Source organism: Lates calcarifer, linkage group LG3 (genome assembly GCF_001640805.2).
Source record: "Lates calcarifer isolate ASB-BC8 linkage group LG3, TLL_Latcal_v3, whole genome shotgun sequence".
Lineage (NCBI taxonomy): Eukaryota > Metazoa > Chordata > Actinopteri > Centropomidae > Lates > Lates calcarifer.
In genome coordinates this window covers 2,122,929-2,142,428 of record NC_066835.1, presented here as the reverse complement: position 1 = coordinate 2,142,428, position 19,500 = coordinate 2,122,929, and the positions used below count along the sequence as shown (strand labels likewise).

Genomic DNA, 19,500 nt, shown 5'->3' with positions numbered 1-19,500 from the left:
ATCCCTGTGTATTTTATATTCAATTTCCCAAACAAACACAGTTGACAGCAGATATATATTCTTCTTTGGTTTGAGCAAAATGATGAAAGGCATTTAAAACAATGTTTCTGTATAGGAGTCCTAGCCAAACAGGAATGTAGAAGCTAACCATCCATTTTCAACATAAACAATATCAGTGACTGACACCCGCTGCAGGGCTGTGAAAAGTAACGTGTAAAGTTAGATAAAGGTAGAGGCAGGGATATTACCTGAAAAATCTCTGAGTGATTTAATAACTCTCTTTTTGAGAAGGCTAATGGTCTTGAACAGTTGTGTCTGGCTTCATGTTTCCATTGCTTGAACACAATGTAGCTCGTTTTGTTTATGACACGAGTATCTCTATATGCCATCGTTCTTTGACAGAGACGCGGTGATAGGAATCGAACTGATGAGTCTAGATGACAATGTCAAGACGTCTGTCTGCTGCTGGACCAACACTTCCGGCGAGAAAAGGCACGCGTCCAGCGGTAACGTGAAGTTCTTGTTAATTGTTTACCATAATCCCGGAAAGTTAACGATCGAACCCTACAAAATAAAAGCGCCAAATATTAACTCACGACTCCAGCTGTTGACCCCATCATACACCAACATACACCCCACTGTACTCTTGACATGGGGGTTCTCAAGCCGGTGGCGGAAATTTTAGACTGAATAAATATATTAATTTTACAAATTTGAATAAAATTATTCTACACATATCTCTCCCATCCGCAAGACATTAAGTTTTGTAACTTTATTGTTGCCACTTATTTAGAAATAAATAAATGAATAGGATTTTATCTATGTGTATATGGTATCTTTTATTTTTGTTTTTCATTCGCTTTTTGTGAAATAGATGTTTCTGATGCATCCATTAAAATTTTCATGGTTACTTAGCCTATATATACTGCTGTAACAGTTCAGTATTCCTGCATATGGCCAATATTATATTATTGCCTTCGTTTGCCTGTGCTTTTATTCTTAAAATAATGACCGGAAGCGTCGTTTCTCTCTACTGTAGGTGTTTTCACACTGGTGCGTCCAGGCGGCGGAGGCACACACACATAAGCTGTGCACACACACAAAGAAAGGTATCAGTTACTAAATGTTTGTATTACAGCGCGTTCTATTTGAACAATTATGCAATTTGTCTCCTTTAGAGGGTATCGGGAGTTGAAATGTATCCGTGTTACCGTCAGAGGACAATTTAGGAGTCGGTCCATCCTGTGACTGGCTGCACTGAGATCAGCTGCATGTCGACGGATATTGCTTTAAAAATGCGAGGAAAGCCTTTAAATGAACGGCGTGTTGTACTTGTTTTGAATGGCGTAATTCGGGTTTAACGCGTTGGGGACAGTTTGACAGCGCTGTAACACCTCTCTGACTTCTTTAGGTGAAAGTTTCATTCGCATGGAAATTGTTGAGGTGTAGTGTCGGGGTTCCCTGCAACTGCGACATCGCCCCGTCGATGTATTTCTGCTTTTCCGTTTCGAACTATTCGACTCATTCGAGGAGCACGGGTCTGGTGTGTGGTCCTGTATCGCTCCGTGGTGTCAGGCAGAACTAGGCCTTTAGCCGAATTATTTCACTAGATGATTTCCTTTGTCGCAGCCCGACAAGGCTAAAAATAACGCCCGACTGCAAACATTAGCAGAGGTCAGAATTCAGCGTTATGAAAGAGGAAAATGTTCCGCCGATAAGCACCATGAGGTCCTCTGTAACATCCATAGAGCGGCGATTTAAACTGATGAAGCCAGTTAACCCGGGTCAACATCTAGTACAGGCCTGGTAGTTAAAACGACGGAAGTGTTTATGGAGTCTCTGAATGCACCGTGGGATTCACGGTTGCTGTCTATAGTCTCGATAAACACCGTTGACGTACAGAGAAAACGGAATGCGTGATTTCATTTAAAATCCTTAAGTTTATGTGCAACAGTTTCTACTGAATAAAACATGAACGTAACGATGTGGAGGACCTGCATCTTCTATAAACGGTGGACAGGCACCACAGACATCATGTACATGTCAATAAAACTTCTTCATCTTCAGTTGCTTCATACAAGTCACAGCCGCCCACGGTTATTTCTAGTGGAAAAGAGTATGAGTAACTGCAGTAGAATTGAAGTATTTGGCATGCAGAATGTAGGTGTGCAGCCTGGAGATTTTTTGCACATCTTTTAGCTATCTGTCATAAACTTATTTAGATTTGAAACAAAGATATATTAGAGCAAAAGGTAATGTGGACCTCTCTAAATCTTGTGTCCCTGTTTGTTCCCCAGGCTCGGTATGTCGGATGAAGATTCCCGTGCCAGCACCAGCTCTTCCTCCTCTTCATCCTCAACCCATCATCATCAGCAGCAGGAGACAACCACCCCAAAGAAACGAGAAAGCAAAGCCAGCATGAGCAAGACCTCCAAACTCCTCTCTACTAGCGCTAAAAGGTGAGCGCACTGGTGGCTGGGACGAGGAATTTGGTGCAGCTGGAAGTCGCTCTTTGACAGCTGGATAAAGATCAGCCAACCTTTCAATATAATACAAGTTTCAAAGACCTATATTACATTCATACTGCTCTGTATTTTTATTCCACACTGCCTGCAGTGAGTGGTTCAAGGGCTTGCAGCCACATTTTAAGCTTTTAAATGCTGCATGTTATTCCCAGGCCTGATGTTCAGTGTCTTCAGGGAGTGTTTGTCTCCTTCAGCAGCAGCTGAAAACAAAGTCAGGAGTTGCTGTCTGAATTCTAGGTTAATGATGCACAGTTTAGAAAAGACAGACACCAGAGGCCCTTAAGAGCATCACTCCAAAATAAGACCAGTCTCACACTAACACTAAAAGAGAGTTGTCCTGCTCAACATGTAAGATTTCCTCAACTGACATCTCTGTTTAAAAAAGGTGTTTCTTTTTGACAAATTTGTTGCACAGTAGTGTTTATCTGATTTTTTTTCAGGCCTCTGTGTGGCCTTTGAGTATGGATTTACAGGATCTGATCAGAGCTTTATTTTTAATGCATGCCTTTTATTTGTCTTTGCAGAATTCAGAAGGAACTGGCTGATATTACATTGGATCCACCACCAAACTGCAGGTGAGTGTGTGTCAATGTGCACCATCACTTCAAAGAGAATTTGTGTCATTAGAAACATCTGGATCATTGAGGTGTGTGTTTCAGTGGCAGTGTGTGGTTGTGTTCTTTAAATGAGGATGTTTAGTGTGTTAAGAGGAATTATTGCAATTATTGTCAGTCAAAAGAGAAAAGTAGAAAGACAGCAAGAGCGGCCTCTGTTCGCTGAGTACAGTCTTTTGAGTACATGATATATGGAATACACAGGCTACCATTCACCACTTACTCACAAAACCAGAGTTAAAGTATTCTCTTTGTTTTATAGCATTTTCACATTCCAGTGCATTATAATTAGAGTGGAGTATTCAACCTGATTCCTGCTTTGGTATTGATTTGAAATTGGATCATAGCAGCGAGTGTTGAAAACTGCTCTGGCATCCAATGTCTGGTCAGGTTCATATTCTGTTCCTGAGTTCAATCAAAATTGTTAAAAAAAAAAAAAAAAAAAAAAAGTTGACTATTTTATTAAGGCAAAGTGTCTAGTAGAGCTGTTTCTAATAAGAAAACATTTCAAATTTGAGAGATTTGATTTGATTTTTTTGGTTAAATGAAGAAGCAAGATATGAAAAATCCAGGCTGTGGCAGTTTGTCAACAAGCTGTAGGAGGTGAAGGGTTTAGATGAGAGCAAATCTACTCAACTGTAGCTAATTAACGTTAATTCTTGGAGTTGGTCAAATTGTCTGTCTGGTTGATGTGTGCTCTGTATTACAGTGTCTGGGCTGTTAAAAAGGTGGTTTTGTCTCTGAAACTCTGAAACTTTTTGAAATGACCGGAAATGACAGACACAGCAGCTGAACATTCATCAACACAGCTCTCAGTCTTCTTACTTCTGAGCACATCATATCATGATTTTAAAAGTCATCATCAGTCAGTCATCTGAATTTCAGAGATGTAGAACCAGTCTGTTCTGCCAGTGGGTCGAGCAAAAGTTAATGTTAGCTTAACATTAACATTAGCTTAAACTGGTAAAGTGCAGGGCTGCCAGCTGCTGCTGGATTAGTGCCACTTTAAAATTATATTTGAATGTTATTGAAGAATGTTAATTGATTCAGTAAAGTCTTTTTTCTAAAGAAAAGCAAACTGTAGAAGTTTACTTTAGAGTTGACTTTTCTTTGACTTGTTTGGAAAAGAAGAGATAAAAGATAGCCAGAGTAGGAAAGCACAGGTGTAAATAATAAAAAGAGTGATGGCTGAATTCCATTTAGTTGCATCAGTTTCAGGGTCCTGATATTGTTCATGCTGGCTCACTTTCACACTGCTGTAACTTACTGAGACACTAGAACTGAACAGCACCATCGTTAATGTCATTAGTCACACCTGTGCTTTTCCTGCTGTGACAGGTCACAATATCTGCTGTGAAAGGCTTATCGCAATACTGATGAATAGAATTATAATTAGATATTTTCCTCTACACCTTTAACCCTTGCTCTTACTTGTCATTGCTAACGATAGTACTAAGTCCAGTCAGGTTCAGGCAGCTTTTTGTTAGCCAAATTTAGTCTGTATGACCGGTCTTAGAAACTAGCCAGGCAGGTTTAGACAGGAGTCATGAAAATGAATTATTACCATGTGTTACACGTGTTGGGGCTCCTACAAGTTTCCTGCTATTACTTAATATGCTGTATGCCACAGAGATGTTTGCACAATACACACGAGACACAGATGTGATTGTGGTGAGCACTGATGTATGTTACGCACATCAGGGTGAATGAAATTGTACCGTGTCACTGAGGGAAATCTGTTGCAGTCCTGTATTGGCACACCCGTGCTACAGTAAGGGCGCAGAGCAGAGCAGAGCAGAGCCAGGGCCTGGGGGGAGGTGTAACATGTCCAGAGGAAGGAAGTAAGGTTCAGGAGGACTTGACGTCCCTTTACAAACCTTTTGTAACATTTTAGGTTTCATGTGGTGATGAGAGGTCTGTTGTTGATTGTTGGCAGTAAAGTGGGCGAGGTGTGTGTCTGAACTGTAGGTCATAATGTCTAGACTATAAAGGTGAGCTGATTGCATGGCAGGGAGCTCAGAACCACGAGTTACCACAGCAAAGACCCAAAACAAGCATTTAGATGATGAGCTCTGGCCACAGAGGAGCTTTAGGTTTCACCAGGAGCTGTTTCATTCAACACTACTTGGTCTGTGTGTGTGTGTATGTGTGAGTGAGAGAGGGAGAGAGAGAGAGAGAGAGAGAATCATAATTCTCAGCTTTAAGAAAATGTGCACTGTAGCTGCTGTAGCAGAAGGCTGCTGGAGGCTGTGACAGCTTAGTGAAAATGATCTCAACTCGACGTCCAATTACTATCACACTGAACATTTTTGCTTTCAAGTCTCAAGTCAAGGCCCCTATAAACTGTGATTCTGAGCTTTTCCTAATGCAAGTTGACTATTGTGAGAGAAACTTAGCGGATCCTTGGGTTGTCACGTCAAAATGGTGGTCCCAGATCACACTATGAGACATGTTAATCACTGATTTAAAGCTTTGGGAACAAAAGAAGACCTGCATCAAAATTGTGACAGTCAGAAATTTAGGACAGAATTTTTCCAATGTGACTGCTGCACCACTGTTTATATAAGTGCTGTGTGAATGTGTGTGTGAATGGGTGAATGTGACCTGGAGTGTGAAGCGCTTTGAGTGGTTGATATGACTAGAAAAGTGCTATATAAGTGCATTTACCTTCCACTAGAAATTAATCAGATTTGAACATGGCCTGAAATGATGCAAAATACACTGTACAGTGCACCATGGTACGCAACATTTCTGAGTAAAATTTTAGGAACTGAGAACATTTTCCCTCATTACAGTGAACACACACTGTAATGTACTTTCACTCAGTGCCACAGTGGAACCGGCAGTTGAGTGAAAATACTCAATAGAGAGTCAGATATGTATTAATCCACTACTGAAAATAGTCCCCAACTGATACTCCAGCTCCCCCTTTTTGAGTCACGATTGCTAAAAACTTTTGTGGCCAGTTTTTAGGAAATGACTTAAGTCTTTTCAAAATGAAACTGTGTATTTGTGAGCCTTTCGATGTTTGTCTTAATTAGGAATGACTTGACCACACACTGTAATGTAGAGAAGTCAAAGGGTATTGAGAGAGACAGTATCACATTGCTGGTTTTTGTCTTTTCACTTAATTTGTTGGCAAGAAGAAAAATGTCTCACTGCAGTCAAGTCTTGTCCTTATTTAGTGTTTTTAAGTCTACATGTGTGAGAATGCTGTCCTATGGTTGACAGTTTCATTATCTCACAGGAAAACAGGCTTAAATAAAGAGAATAATCTTGAATGACCAGATTTCTGCATTGGCTAGTAGATGTCAGCATCCATGTTTGGATTGTTTTCTAATGTGTCACAGTGGCAGTCATTCTGACCGAGCCATGCTTCATTTCACCTGTAAAATCATGGAATCTGCATTTACATTTTCCATTGCTTGGTAGTTGAGATAAAGTGTGTGGTGCGACTGTACCCTGAGTGATTTATCTGCCTATCTCACCAGCAGTGTGAAGAAAGGCCTCATCTTTTCATTTTGTTTAGTTCCTCGCTGTAGAAAATTCTCCATTCAACACCACGTGCAGTAAGGGGATTTTTAATGGATTTTGGTTCTTTCTGCTTCATTTAGCACAGAATCTGCTCATTAGGGTATGAATGGAGCTGGCCAGCTTCGCCTTGCAGATGCTGTTTAATGGATTACACGTCGATGAGTCAGTTGGTTGTTGTCTCATTTCTATCAAGGTTGTTTCGGGCCTCCTCGCTCTTAAAATGGACACTGACTAATGAAGAAAAGACTTACCCCTGACTAATTTCCATTATCATCAGCACCTCTCTGGTGGCAAACTTTGTCTTATTAACGCTGAGTCTTTCATCTGTCATTTATCAGAATGGAATTATCCTCCACACAGGGAATGCCGTGTAGGCCCTCTTTCACTTTTCTAGAGCCTCGTTGCCACTAAAGTGTGAACTGCAGACATCACAGGCTTGCTTCACCCCCTCCCTCCCACCCTGTCTCTCTTTCATTATGCATTATTCCTTTTTCCTCTCAACCAGCTATTTAATTTATTGCTAACTTCCTCACACTCACACTTCATTCCCTCTGTCTTTCGTTCTGCCTTGTGTCCTCTTGCGACCGTTCACTGGATCTCGGGTCCTGGTCCTCGGGTGTCAGAGATTCCCGACATTCCAGAGCAGTGGCTTATGACAGCTAAGGAAAGTTAGAGGCTGTGTACAGTAGGCTGATTAGTACTAAATACGGTTGGACAGATCTGTTTTTTAAAGGCTCTCCTGATCATACAGCTAAGCTAAGAGTTGTTGAGTGAGAATCTGCCAGGCCTGGTGGGAGCAATCAGTGCTGCATGTGATCCCTCTGTTTAGCTGCTGATGTGAGCAGCGGTCTCTCCACACACACACACACACACACACACGCACACACACACACACACCTCTGCAGTGTGTTACCGGCTTGCGTGTTTGAGACTACTGAGGTTTTTTCAACAGCTTCTTCATATCTATAAAAAGCCTCCTCCCTGGAGAGGAAGTGGCTGGCCTGTACACTGCTGTTACTACGGAAAGCCCTGAAAGCAGCACTGAGCTCTGATCTGCTGCTGCTGCGGCTGCACAGATGGAAGTTTGAAGAAGTTTCCCTTCTGCATGGCAGACTTTAGTTGGGCAGCAAGGGGAAATAGATGTTCCATTTTATCAGCTACAGGTAGGGCTGAGTATTGAACCTTGTTACTTTTTTCTGCCAGCTGTGTTGTAGAACTGACAGTATCCAATACTGTCGAGTCCTGAAAATAGGCATCAGATGTCTGGTTAGATTCCTAATCTTGTTAATTTATTCTCTTATCAGATAGTTCTTGGTTTAAATCCATTCAAGTTGGTTGTTTTATTTTGGAAAGTTCTTGTGTGTCAGCTTCTGTTGAGGGAACATTTGTTTTGACTTGTTTCTTTTGTTCAGTGAACATATACTTTGGGTTTTATAGGTATGAAAATGAAAGAGCTGTGTAATTTGGCAACAGTTATAAGTAAAACAGAGTCAGTTTTCAGTCTTATGGTCAGTGCACAGCAGGTCAGCTGAACATGCAAACCCTGGCAGTTGTGTGTGTGTGTGTGTGTGTGTGTGTACAAACTATTCAATTAAATATGAAGAATGAAGTCTCTAAAAAGGAATAGGTATGAATAGATATTTTCATTTAAGAAAGAACCAGATTTTTTTTGCAGCTTGTTCCTTTGACCTGGATGTTTGAGCTTCACTGTGCAGAATTATTTATATATGAAGGTAGGTGATGACACGTGGTAGACTCTGCATTTCTTAACACGGTGCACAGTGTGTCTCTGTGGGTCCATTGTGCACATCTGCTCAGGTGAACAAAAGGCTTAAGATTTCATCAAAACAGGGAATGGATGCTTGAATTTATCTGTGGTCTGTGGTCTTCAGTTCAGACCCATAAAAACAGCTGTTACAACACTGTTAAAAATATCAAAGTCAGTATGTTTTTTGTTCCATCTGTTCTTTTTGTGTGGTGTAATCAATCCTGCCAGCTTTTAATGGCCATATGTGGAGCTTTAACATTTAATCTTCCTCACAGCGCCCAGTCACTGCTAAATAAGCAGTAAAAGTAGTACATGAACATAATAACTCAGTGCTATCATTTCTAGACATTCAGTAGAATCATATTATAACCATTTTTGTCTTACTGCAGTTTATAATAGTTGAACACATTTAACTCCACTGACCATATATTATTTTATTTACTCACACAAAATTATATTTCGTGTTAACAACATGATATTGGTTACCAAACATTTTTCCCAGCTCCAGTAATAAGACAAATTATCAGTGTGCATTCTGACTCTTTGTTTCAGTGGAGGAATATGAATGCTACCATGTGATATTCATCCTGCACTGTCCTCATGAAGCACTGAGAGAACATTTACAGGCTGATTGCTATTGTATTAAATTTGCGGGGAGGGAGGGGTTGGGTGTGGGGTGCTGTTGCGCAAAATCTCCTTGGCACTCAAGTGAAGTGGAGTCATTATATTGTCTCAGTTAGGCAGCTTATTACAGTGTTTCTCCTTGTCATCACAATACTGTTGCAAGCAGATAGTGGTGATTGAAAATGAAGCCCAGTGCTGATGGCAGTGTGTATATTGAGGACTGGCACAGCAGTGGTTTGAGAGTATAAAAAGCACTGTGAAACAATACAAAGTGTTGATTTAGAAAAATAGATTCATTTAAAGATGAGGAATGATAACAAGAACTTGCTCAGTACAGAGAGAAGAATAGTCAAAGAAAGAACAGATGTATTTTGAGCTTTTGTGGTCAGTTGTGAAGCTTTCACACTGGAAGTCAAATTGAAATTTAAATCAGTTTTAACCAAGAAATCAAATTACAGTGATATGTCCTCACTCAGTGTTTTGTTTTTGTATGTATTAGGTCAAAATAGTAATTACTAAAAAGAAAAAAAAATCTCTGCAGTGACAACAGAGGTCATGTTCTTCACTGGTTGTAAATGACAATATCATACTATAATTTAATTGGTACAGTATCTGTGTGGACAGGTATTAAAAACGAATGTTACATCATTCCAATTCCGGACAGCTTCAGTCATATTAGAAGAACAGGTGCATTACTCCAACATGGTCATGCACTGGTCGCCTCTCTCATAAATTAGTCTCATAAATTAGCTTCTTAAGTTGTCGTACATATTTGCAGCAGTTTGTTCACAAGTGAAAACTAGACAGATACAGACCAGATACTTTAATGTAGTTGAATGTTTGAATTCCTGTGAGGTTAACATTGGATTTTATCTTACTGCAGCAACGGTTGCTTTGCATTTGTGTTGCCAGTGGTTTGTTGTCACTAGTTTTTTTTTTGGGGCTTGTGGGAGATGCTGTCAAAAGTTCCCTTTATCTTCAACTCAGAACTACAAGCCACAGGCAGACATGAATGGGTTTTTTTCCCTCTCTGCTGCTCACAGTTACAGTCTGAATAATATGATGTGATTGTGGCGTAACAGACATTTATTCCATGTTGTGATTTGAATCTCACAACTACACGCTATCAGCTTTAGTCACAGGGTTTCAGTCCCAGGGTGTTGAAATAACATGCATGAAAAATAACAATAATGTGATGGTTTGCCAAATATTTAGGCATGTTAAGGTACAGATAGCTTAAATCACCAGTGGTTGATGGGTAATGTTATGTGTAAAAGCCTAATAACAACATTTGTGGTATGTGTAACTCAGTGGTGTGTGGTGACTTTTACAGATGGGCCACAAACCATCAATGTGCAATCAGCTGTTTACTACACCAACAAGACATCGCTCATTTACCTGCTACTGCTACTGCTACACCTTAATGCTCAGGAAGAGAGAATAAGAATAAGGATGTTGTGCAATATCATAAGTGATCTTAGAACAGTGGCAGCCAAGTCAAAGTCAGTGTGACAAGCACAGTTGTGTGTAGCTAGCTATAGCTTAGCCTGCTGTGGCCAAAAGAGTGCAGTAAATGACAGGATTAATGCAAACAAGTGAAATCAGATCCTTTATGGGACAGAGTGCAGTTCTGCGGTATCGTTCTAATTCATGTCTATTTTTTAGCTTTAACCCGTCCGCACCGCTGGCCTTGCTCGTCCTGATGGGATGCCACTGATAGATCTTGTGTTGTTCTTCACTCAGCAGCGCACCACAGAAATTGGCACTGCACTTTGTGGCAATGCCTGCTCTGCTGTCTCAACCACTGCCATGGGAAATGACTACTCAGAGTCTGGAGGCTTTGACATTGTTTCCAAATATTTACCCACACAAAAAGGGAGTAGAATTTAAAATTTCAGGCTGCTTTGTTATTGTTTTTTTTAAAAATCTGTTATTAGACAATGGACAGTGAAGAGGCAGACAGGAAACGGGGGAGAGGAGGGTATGGGATGCAACAAAAGTCCCTGGCTGGAATCAATCCAGGGACATTGTCATTAAATGCACTGTAACCATTTGGCTCCTAGAGTTCTCCTCAGTAGTCTGCTTCTGTCAAACTCTCTTTTGTTAAGTATGAATGTATTTATGTGTGTATTTATATGTATAAATTCAAGCAGTCTTTTGTTTCATCTAGTGCTATATGTTTGTATCACAGAGAACAAAACCGCATATCAATATCTGCGTATTGGAGCTCATTGTGTCTGCAGCAGATGAATTGTGTAGACTAACTGAACATATTCAGCTACTGTTCTCCTCAGCTGTGCTGCAGGAGTGAGTTTTGGGAAAACCGCTGTGTGCCTTTTTGAAAGGTTAAAGGCTTAGAAAAAATGAAACGGCTGAAATGTCAGCAGTCTCCTTGCAGTGCATGTGTACACAGAGGACGCAGAAGAGCCCCCCCGATATTGAAGTGAATGACCACAGTGATAGCATGCCATATTACTGGCTCACACAAAGCACTGGGTGGCCTTTGTGTGTGTCGGGGGCAGGCGGGGAGGAAGCCCAGGCTCTCTTTGTGGCTTGTCTGTGAATGTTAAACGCCTCTGTTGTCAGGCGAAAGAAACCTCAGTCTGGTTGATTCAGTGGCAAATGATACAATATCTGTTCCTGACATAGCAGTGGGGCTGCCCAGTAACATTTATATTAGCAGTCCCATCTCAGGTCAGGGTTCCCCTGCAGGAATGCTAGTAACACGGTGTTAATGAAGTGCATTCCTCAAAGAGACTCAAATGTGGTCTTTTTATATGACAGGGACACGCTGTCTCCTCTGTTATTTTCACATCTGGGTAGCACTCTATGGCTGTCACACTAAATCTGAAAACATGGTTTTGTTGTTAATGTTTAGGGCATTCTTGGCCTCATGCCAGCACTTGTGTACACACTGCAATATGTCAAGTGCGATGGTGACTTTTTAATGTTTTGTATTATATGACCTAAAAATTCATTCAATTACCACATGAATTATATTCATACATTTCAGGGGGTTCCCAAACTGGGGGTCAGGAGCCCAGATGGGTCACAGCAGAAAGTGGATACAATGGTAAAATATTTCTATGATACAGGAATATTTTTTCTGTGTTAAAGAAAAGGTGTGTTAAAGTGTTCAAAGTGGAGCAGTACTGTTTAAAAACAAATGCAACCTGTAACAAAAGGTAACAAGTAGACATGTATTGCTTTATTGTATATGAAGGGTTGCAAGCCAAAACTGGGAACCAGTGCTATCTTTGATGCTGCCAGGTTTATCTCTGGAACAGTTTCAGCTGACTGAGGGTGACTGACCATTAGTGTTGGGAGTAACATGTTAAAAAGTAATATCATAATCTGCAACACTACTACTTTTGGCAGTAACTAGTGGTGTAACGCAATTACAGGTACTGACATTTAAACAGTCTTTAAACAGTTACTTTTAGCTTCCGTGAAATGGAGACAAATGCAGCCATCACTCGACTTTAGGATGTCGCAGTTGAGTGAATCAGTCAGTCAGCATTAGCCCACACAATGGTAGACAGTGCGAGTAATGAAAGCTTTTTCTCCTGGAAAATGACAAGCTTCTACAAAACTAATTGCAAAGACCCCAGAGCCAGCACCGCTGACCAAGGCGACTGTAACTCAGGCAGAAGTAGACAGACAGATTGCCAGGCGACTGAGTAGAAAAACACAGGTGACCAATAAATCTACAGTAAATTGGTCTATCAAAACATGTCAGTTTTGTGTTATTGTTTCCCTTCTTACGTCATCATTGTGATAATGGATACAGGAGAGAGCACATTTGACAGTCTTCTTGTCCCACACTGTCACAGGCTCAGCAGCACTACATAGTTTTCTGTTCTAATTCGCCAACAAAACAGTTCACTTGATGTAAAACGAGATGTAACATTTAGGACCAGCTGAAACACTTACATACAGTGTCTTCCTGTAGCCGCAGGTAAAAACCTTCCACAGGCGACTCCTTCCATCAGAGTCCTGACAGCCTAGGTTTGATTCCCAACTGAGCAAAAGGTGCAACTGCCACCAGGATCCACAGGCTCCATGTTCACTGTGTGGCAAATAGTTTGTGGTCATTTGAATAATTGCAAATGGCTTTGGTAAAGTGGATTTTAAATGTGAAGTGAAAAGAAATCCAACGCAGCCATAAAGTGAAATACAGTACACATTGTTATTTGTATTTGCTTTTTATGTTTGTATTCACTGTCATAATTAAATGAAAAACATAGGGTAAATGACAATTATTTAGTTTTTTGTTTTTAATAACTGAGTGAATTGTTTTTCATTGTGACATGAATTTGCCAAAATAAAAAAACAAAACAAGGTGTATTGCATTTCAGTGTTGTCCATTAGAGGGCAGCACAGAGGTGAGAGACATGTTTCTATTATTTAGCCTTCTGTCACTGATATGAATGGGGTGGACATAATAATAGAAACACCCATAGCATTGTCACCGCTTGCCGCTCTTTGACAGTCCAGTGATACACCCAAAGTTCATTTCCACTTTTTTTTCATGTAGCAAAAGAATCCACAGTACAGTGTGTGGCCTGGGGTATATCGCTGTACTTTTTAAAATGTACCTGTTAGAGAAGTCATCTTTGTAACAATCTTTTAACGTGGAAATGCCAAACTAATTCCCTGGTACCAGCTTCTCAAATGTAGAGTTTTGGTGCTTTGTCACACATAATTGCAAAGTTAGGGTTTTGGATATTTGGACAAATAAAACAAGTTATATTGTCAGTTGTATTGTAAAAAACTTATAATGGGCATTTGCCACTATTTTCTTGTTTTTTCTTCATTCTATAATAATAGAATCATCTGTTGAAGCCCTAGATTTTTTTAGGCCAATAAAGATATCTATATTTGGGATAAAAAAATAAATAAATAAAAAATCTGAAAACCAAACACTGACTGATACTGAGATCCCAGGAGTTTCCTCTGTAATGAATACACACTGACTGGGGCTGTTTACACTGTCAAAATTAACTTGTTAGTGCTCTCTAGTGGACAGATTATGCCCTCATTCAGACTGACACACTGACAGGACAGACCGAAATGGTGTGTGTGTGTGTGTGTGTGTGTGTGTGTGTGTGTGTGTGTGTGTGTGCAGTGTGTGAGAGTGGGAGTGTGCTGAGAGTACAGACAGAGAGGTGAAGTTTTTATCTGGTTCAGTATAATTCAGTGTGGTTCTCAGGTCTGTCAGTGAAGTGTTTGAAATCACAGTGCAGACTGGAGTCACTGCTGACAGTCGCCTCTCTTAAATGGACATCCCACTATATTGTCATGAAGAAGTTCCTGCAGTATGCCATCTGAACCAAACAAAGCCATGGTAATGTCGTCCCTCTGTATGATGTTAGATTGCATGTCAGCATTCTGGAATCAGAGGTGTGACGTGTACCACAAACGCATCAGCATCTCTCCCTTCAAAGCTTCATTTATACTCCTTTATAGGATCCATTCAGAGCCTACGCTGTAACCTATGCAAGTGGCATAAACCATTGTAAGCATTGATACTTGTGCCTGGTGTGTCTGTGTTGCTCTGCAGTTACACCAGTAAAAGGCAGGCCCAAGGCGCCTGGTAGGTTAATCTGGTCCTGGACTGTGGAAATCTCCGTCACATTTGTTGAATTCTACACATGTACATTTTCTGGCTTTCATTTTACAGCCATAGACAGATACCATGTAGGAGAGTAGAAGCTGCCCGCTTTATGAATCTGTTCTGATCTCTTGGCCCCTCATCAGAATCTACTACTGAACTTCATATGACAGAACAATAATACATTTTGCAGACCTATTGGAGACATAGAAATGATTAAGTTGTCTGTCCTGTTGGTGATTCTTGCTTGTCAAAGTGTGAGATGTTCTGGTAGTCAGCAGTGTCAATACAAGTTCAGATGCTCAAAAAAGTGGTATTTCTTATGTGGCTGTGTCTCTGTATTCTCATGACAAAGTGTGAGCAGAGTGGAGCATCTCCTTCAGAAAATAGGATTACTGTTTACCTCTCCTGTCATTACTCTGGACAGGCAGCATACAGGAGCTACTTATTACACAAGCAGTGCGGAGAGTAAGTGTTTGAATAATGGATTATATTGTTTGTTTAAATATTCAAATTATTTCTGTCTAAATATATTTCTGTGCACTGCATTTTGCATGTACCATTTCCCACTGAAACAAGTCTTTCATTTTTATCCCACAAACATGCTTGAAGAGCTCTACTTATTAAAATGAAATGGCAAACTGCAAAGGGTATTTTAGGTGCTTCACCAGGCAGTCAATTATGTGAAAACATTGCCACCGTTAAAACACTAACAGAAGCTGCTGTTGAATCAAGGCTCTTGTGAAGCAGCTGTAGCTGTCAGCTCTGTTACTCCTCAGTTTTATCTCCACAGGCAAATGAAATTGTGTTGATCTTTTTCTTTTTATCACTTCCCACTCTGTTGGCATAATGACTCACACAGGCCATTGCACTTTATTGTTTTAAAGAATTACCAATAAGATATTAAGGAATAGATGTTTGGAAGGATTTTTGGCAGCAGAACATCTGAAAGATGGTAATTATAGACGTTTTAGTCATTCAGCAGATGTTGCATGACTTACAGAATGAGTCTCAGTAGAAGACAGAGAAGAAGATAAAGAGCGAGAGAAAAAATAAATACAGAAGTTTAAGGTCCAGGTCAAAGGCAGGGACTGTGATAATCACTGTCAATTTGAAATTTGGCTCAGAGTCTTGTATTTTTGTACACTGTCAACTGTAAAGACTTTTAATCCTAAAATAACACAATGGAAGATACATTGTATTATAGCATTTACCATATTTAAATGTATGGGTTAGATTATAGGCCATCTTCTGTGGCACATCAAAGCAGTTTCAGTTTATATTCTGGCACTGGAAAGTGGTTTCAGATACACTTCCACAGCAGTGTTCACTGTGTGTCTGTTAGCCTGGATATAGAGCTGCTGTGATGGGACGAGTTAAGGTGCCATAGCAGTGACCTGGCAGAGAGGTTGGACTTTGATCCTGGCTTGATGTCAGGAGAGGAATCTCTCTCTTCTGCCAAAGGTCTTGGTGTAGCAGTTTACTGGAATGTTGTCTTTACTGTGGTTGTCAGGCAACCATTGACATGTTGTTGTTGTTTTTTTGTTTTTTTTAATGAATTAAACAAATGAGAACATATGTATTGGTTGGGGTATTGTAACCTTTGGAGAGACCCAAGCTAGCTGTATTCCTATTTCCAGTCTTTATGCTAAGCTAAGCTATCAGCTGTGGTGGGTCATTCAGCAGCAGTGGTCTGACAGACTGGAGGATGCATTTTCCAAATATTTCAGCAGCCAGTGGATGCTGTGCTGGATGATTTGGCTCTTGTGAGGATGAAGATGAGAGTGAAATGTAAATGTCTCAGTATTTGAGAGCGCACAGGGAGCAGCAGACATGCAGAGGAGAGGATGATGAAAGCTTGATCAGGGAGCTGGGTTAGGGTAAAGGCTGGTGTGTTCAGGCTCGGAGGGAAGTGCGTCAATCCTGAAGGAAGATAAATGACACTTGAGCAGAAAGCTCAGTCGAGTAGCCTGCAGAAGAAAGAGGTTTTTATGGGACAATTACTTAAGACATTGTACCTTATGAATGAGTCACAGTCACATATAATTGAAGTTTTGTGGTAAAGTTGGGTTCTATAACTTGTTTTTGGCTGTGAAAGACACATGTAGCATCCAGGTGTTAATCCAGAATAAATGTTTCCTGTGTGCCAACAGTGCTGGACCTAAAGGAGACAACATCTATGAGTGGAGGTCGACCATCCTGGGCCCTCCAGGCTCCGTGTACGAGGGAGGAGTGTTTTTCCTGGACATCGCCTTCACACCAGACTACCCCTTCAAACCACCCAAGGTGAAACTGGTATTTTAAATAGACGTTAACATCCAGCACACCCTGTTTTGTTTATCATGCACTGATGCAACTCTTGTCAGAGAGGTGTCGTTTTCATATTTTTCACTAGGGGGCACAAAACCAAGTGAAATCAGCAGCTCATAGTAATCGTAATTCCTACAAACTCACAGATATTTGGGATCTCTCAACTCTGGATGTGACAACACCTCCTAAAGGGAGACAATTTCAAGTATCAAACTGCAAAGATTTACTATGACCTCACGTTTCTAGTCCATTCACACTTTAAATTTTAAATTATGACATGAGGGCTTTACTGAATTATTAAGCACTGCTCTTCATTTTAGCATGAATGTAACCCACTGGGCAGATAAGGTTAGGTGTGATACTTAACAACACAGTTAGATGACAGTCTGATAAGATGCATCACAAAAGAGGTGTTTTTTTTCCCATTGTGTTTGGCATCCAAAAGAGAACAAAATGTATTAAATGTGCGGATAGAGTCATTGTTTCTGTTTTGTGTGTGTGTCCAGGTGACGTTCCGTACGAGGATCTACCACTGTAACATCAACAGTCAGGGGGTGATCTGTCTGGACATCCTGAAGGACAACTGGAGTCCTGCTCTCACCATCTCCAAGGTCCTACTGTCCATCTGCTCCCTGCTCACTGACTGTAACCCTGGTGAGAACTGCAGCACACACACTCACACAAGCCTGGTTAGACCAGCTAAATCTGCTGAGAGCTGATATTTGTATCCGTATTGAATATGTTTATGCTTTCCTATTTAAAATGTATTTGTTCCCAAGACATGTCAAGTTTCAAAGAGTGTATAATTTTGAGATGGAGAAGTTTCTCATTTCTGCCTTTCTTATTAACTGCAGTAACAGAATATTCCTCCTTAAAACACAGTTCATTTGAGAGAGCAGACATCAGCAGTAACTCCCCTTAGATTAGTTAGAGGTCATGAAACACACAGTTACACACTTAGATGATTTACAGGACTTTAACTAAAGGATTTTACAGTTTAATTTATTACCACTAAAACTACTTTGTGACTCATCTCATATTAAAGAGGCTCATATCACTAGGTTAAGCCTGTCTGACTGTTTCAAAGTCTAGATTTTGTAAATTAATTTACTCTTTCATTATTCATTATTATTTGTAAGCAGTTTTCTATGGTTTGGGATATATATATATATATATATATACACTATATACACATACATACACACATACACACACACACACACACACACACACACACACTCATACATGAATACACTGTGTGGATATCTGACCAATGCCATTTGTGCAGGTTATCCCATTCTGAAATATTCTCTGACAAAGAACCAGTTTAAATATGAAAATACATCAAATGAAATGTATCCTGTATTTCAAGGTATCTGGATTTTTGACAATGGAACTACAACATGTAAGAAACAGATGTAACGATACAGTACCATACAGTCTGCAGGTGGTATTGTTGTGAACCAAACTAAAACCAACACAAACATTTTCTGTTGTGTCCTCCTTTGGAAGTTAAAATATTCTATGCCTTTTGCAGCACATAAACTTTGGGAAGGTGTTACAAAAGTAGAATTTTATTGATTATCAACATCATCAAGAACATGAATCATTAGTTTCTTTTTCTACACTGTAGGCAAAATAATAGAAACAACTGTGAGTGCAACACAGTACAGTTCAATAGCACCATAAACTGCAGCCTCAAAAGTGCCCATACAGTTGAATGGGAGGATTAATAGCAGGAGAGTTGTACTAGACTGCATTAGTTTTGCACAGAATATACTGCGCTAACCTTTGTGTTGCTAGTATCGGAGCGCTTTAGCTTAAAACCTTGGAGCAGTTGTCTGATTGAAAGAAACAAATGCAGAAATATTCATGTCATGTTTTGTTTATCTGTTCACAGCCGACCCTCTGGTTGGAAGCATCGCCACACAGTACACAACAAACAGACCTGAACATGACAGGATAGCCAAACAGTGGACCAAACGCTACGCCACATAATCACCAGAGCAGCTGCTGGTGTGATGAGTCGGGGATGTCGGGGCGTGAACTGGGGGAGGGGGGTGATTTTTATCTCAGAATTGAAGTCTTAACTCCTGACATTTTGTTGTTTATTGTATTTTTTAAGTTATCACCAGCCCAACTATAATCAAATTTGGCAATAATGCATTTTGTCTTTTTTAGCTTGTGCTTGAAGATGGACATTAATACTAAACTGCTAAATGAAATGTGTCACAGCATGATTCTCAGTCAGTTATGTCAGTGTAAATTCTCACATGCATCAAAAGTTCCAGTTGGTGTTTGCTTCCCCCTCTAAACTCCTGGTCTTTGAGTGTTTTACACATGTAGACATGTTTAGATATGGATGGATATTGGTTGTTACTTGTGTTCTGTACTGATGACAAACTGTTACGTTTCTCCCTTAAAGACTTAAACATGACCAACTGAAGCATCCATCTTTGTTTGATCCTTTCAGTCAACTTATTGAATATATTCACTTCATCAGTTAAAATA

At 40.2% G+C, this 19,500-nt stretch overlaps 2 protein-coding genes across 3 annotated transcripts in view; both read left to right on the top strand.

Moving 5' to 3' along the window:
* Positions 1-19,500, top strand: part of rpl15 (ribosomal protein L15) — a 224,637-nt gene that overhangs the window by 196,767 nt on the left and 8,370 nt on the right. The window lies entirely within an intron of this gene.
* Positions 1,017-19,440, top strand: ube2e1 (ubiquitin-conjugating enzyme E2E 1). Of its 2 annotated transcripts, none has more exons than XM_018701247.2 (6): positions 1,017-1,109; positions 2,298-2,459; positions 3,050-3,100; positions 16,833-16,965; positions 17,496-17,643; positions 18,890-19,440. In XM_018701247.2, exons 2-6 carry the CDS (start codon positions 2,305-2,307, stop codon positions 18,985-18,987), a joined length of 585 nt encoding a protein of 194 aa, XP_018556763.1. In that variant the 5' UTR covers positions 1,017-1,109; positions 2,298-2,304; the 3' UTR covers positions 18,988-19,440. The 2 variants fall into 2 exon arrangements, with proteins under 2 accessions (XP_018556763.1, XP_050934830.1); XM_051078873.1 differs by lacking the exon at positions 1,017-1,109 and adding an exon at positions 1,247-1,411.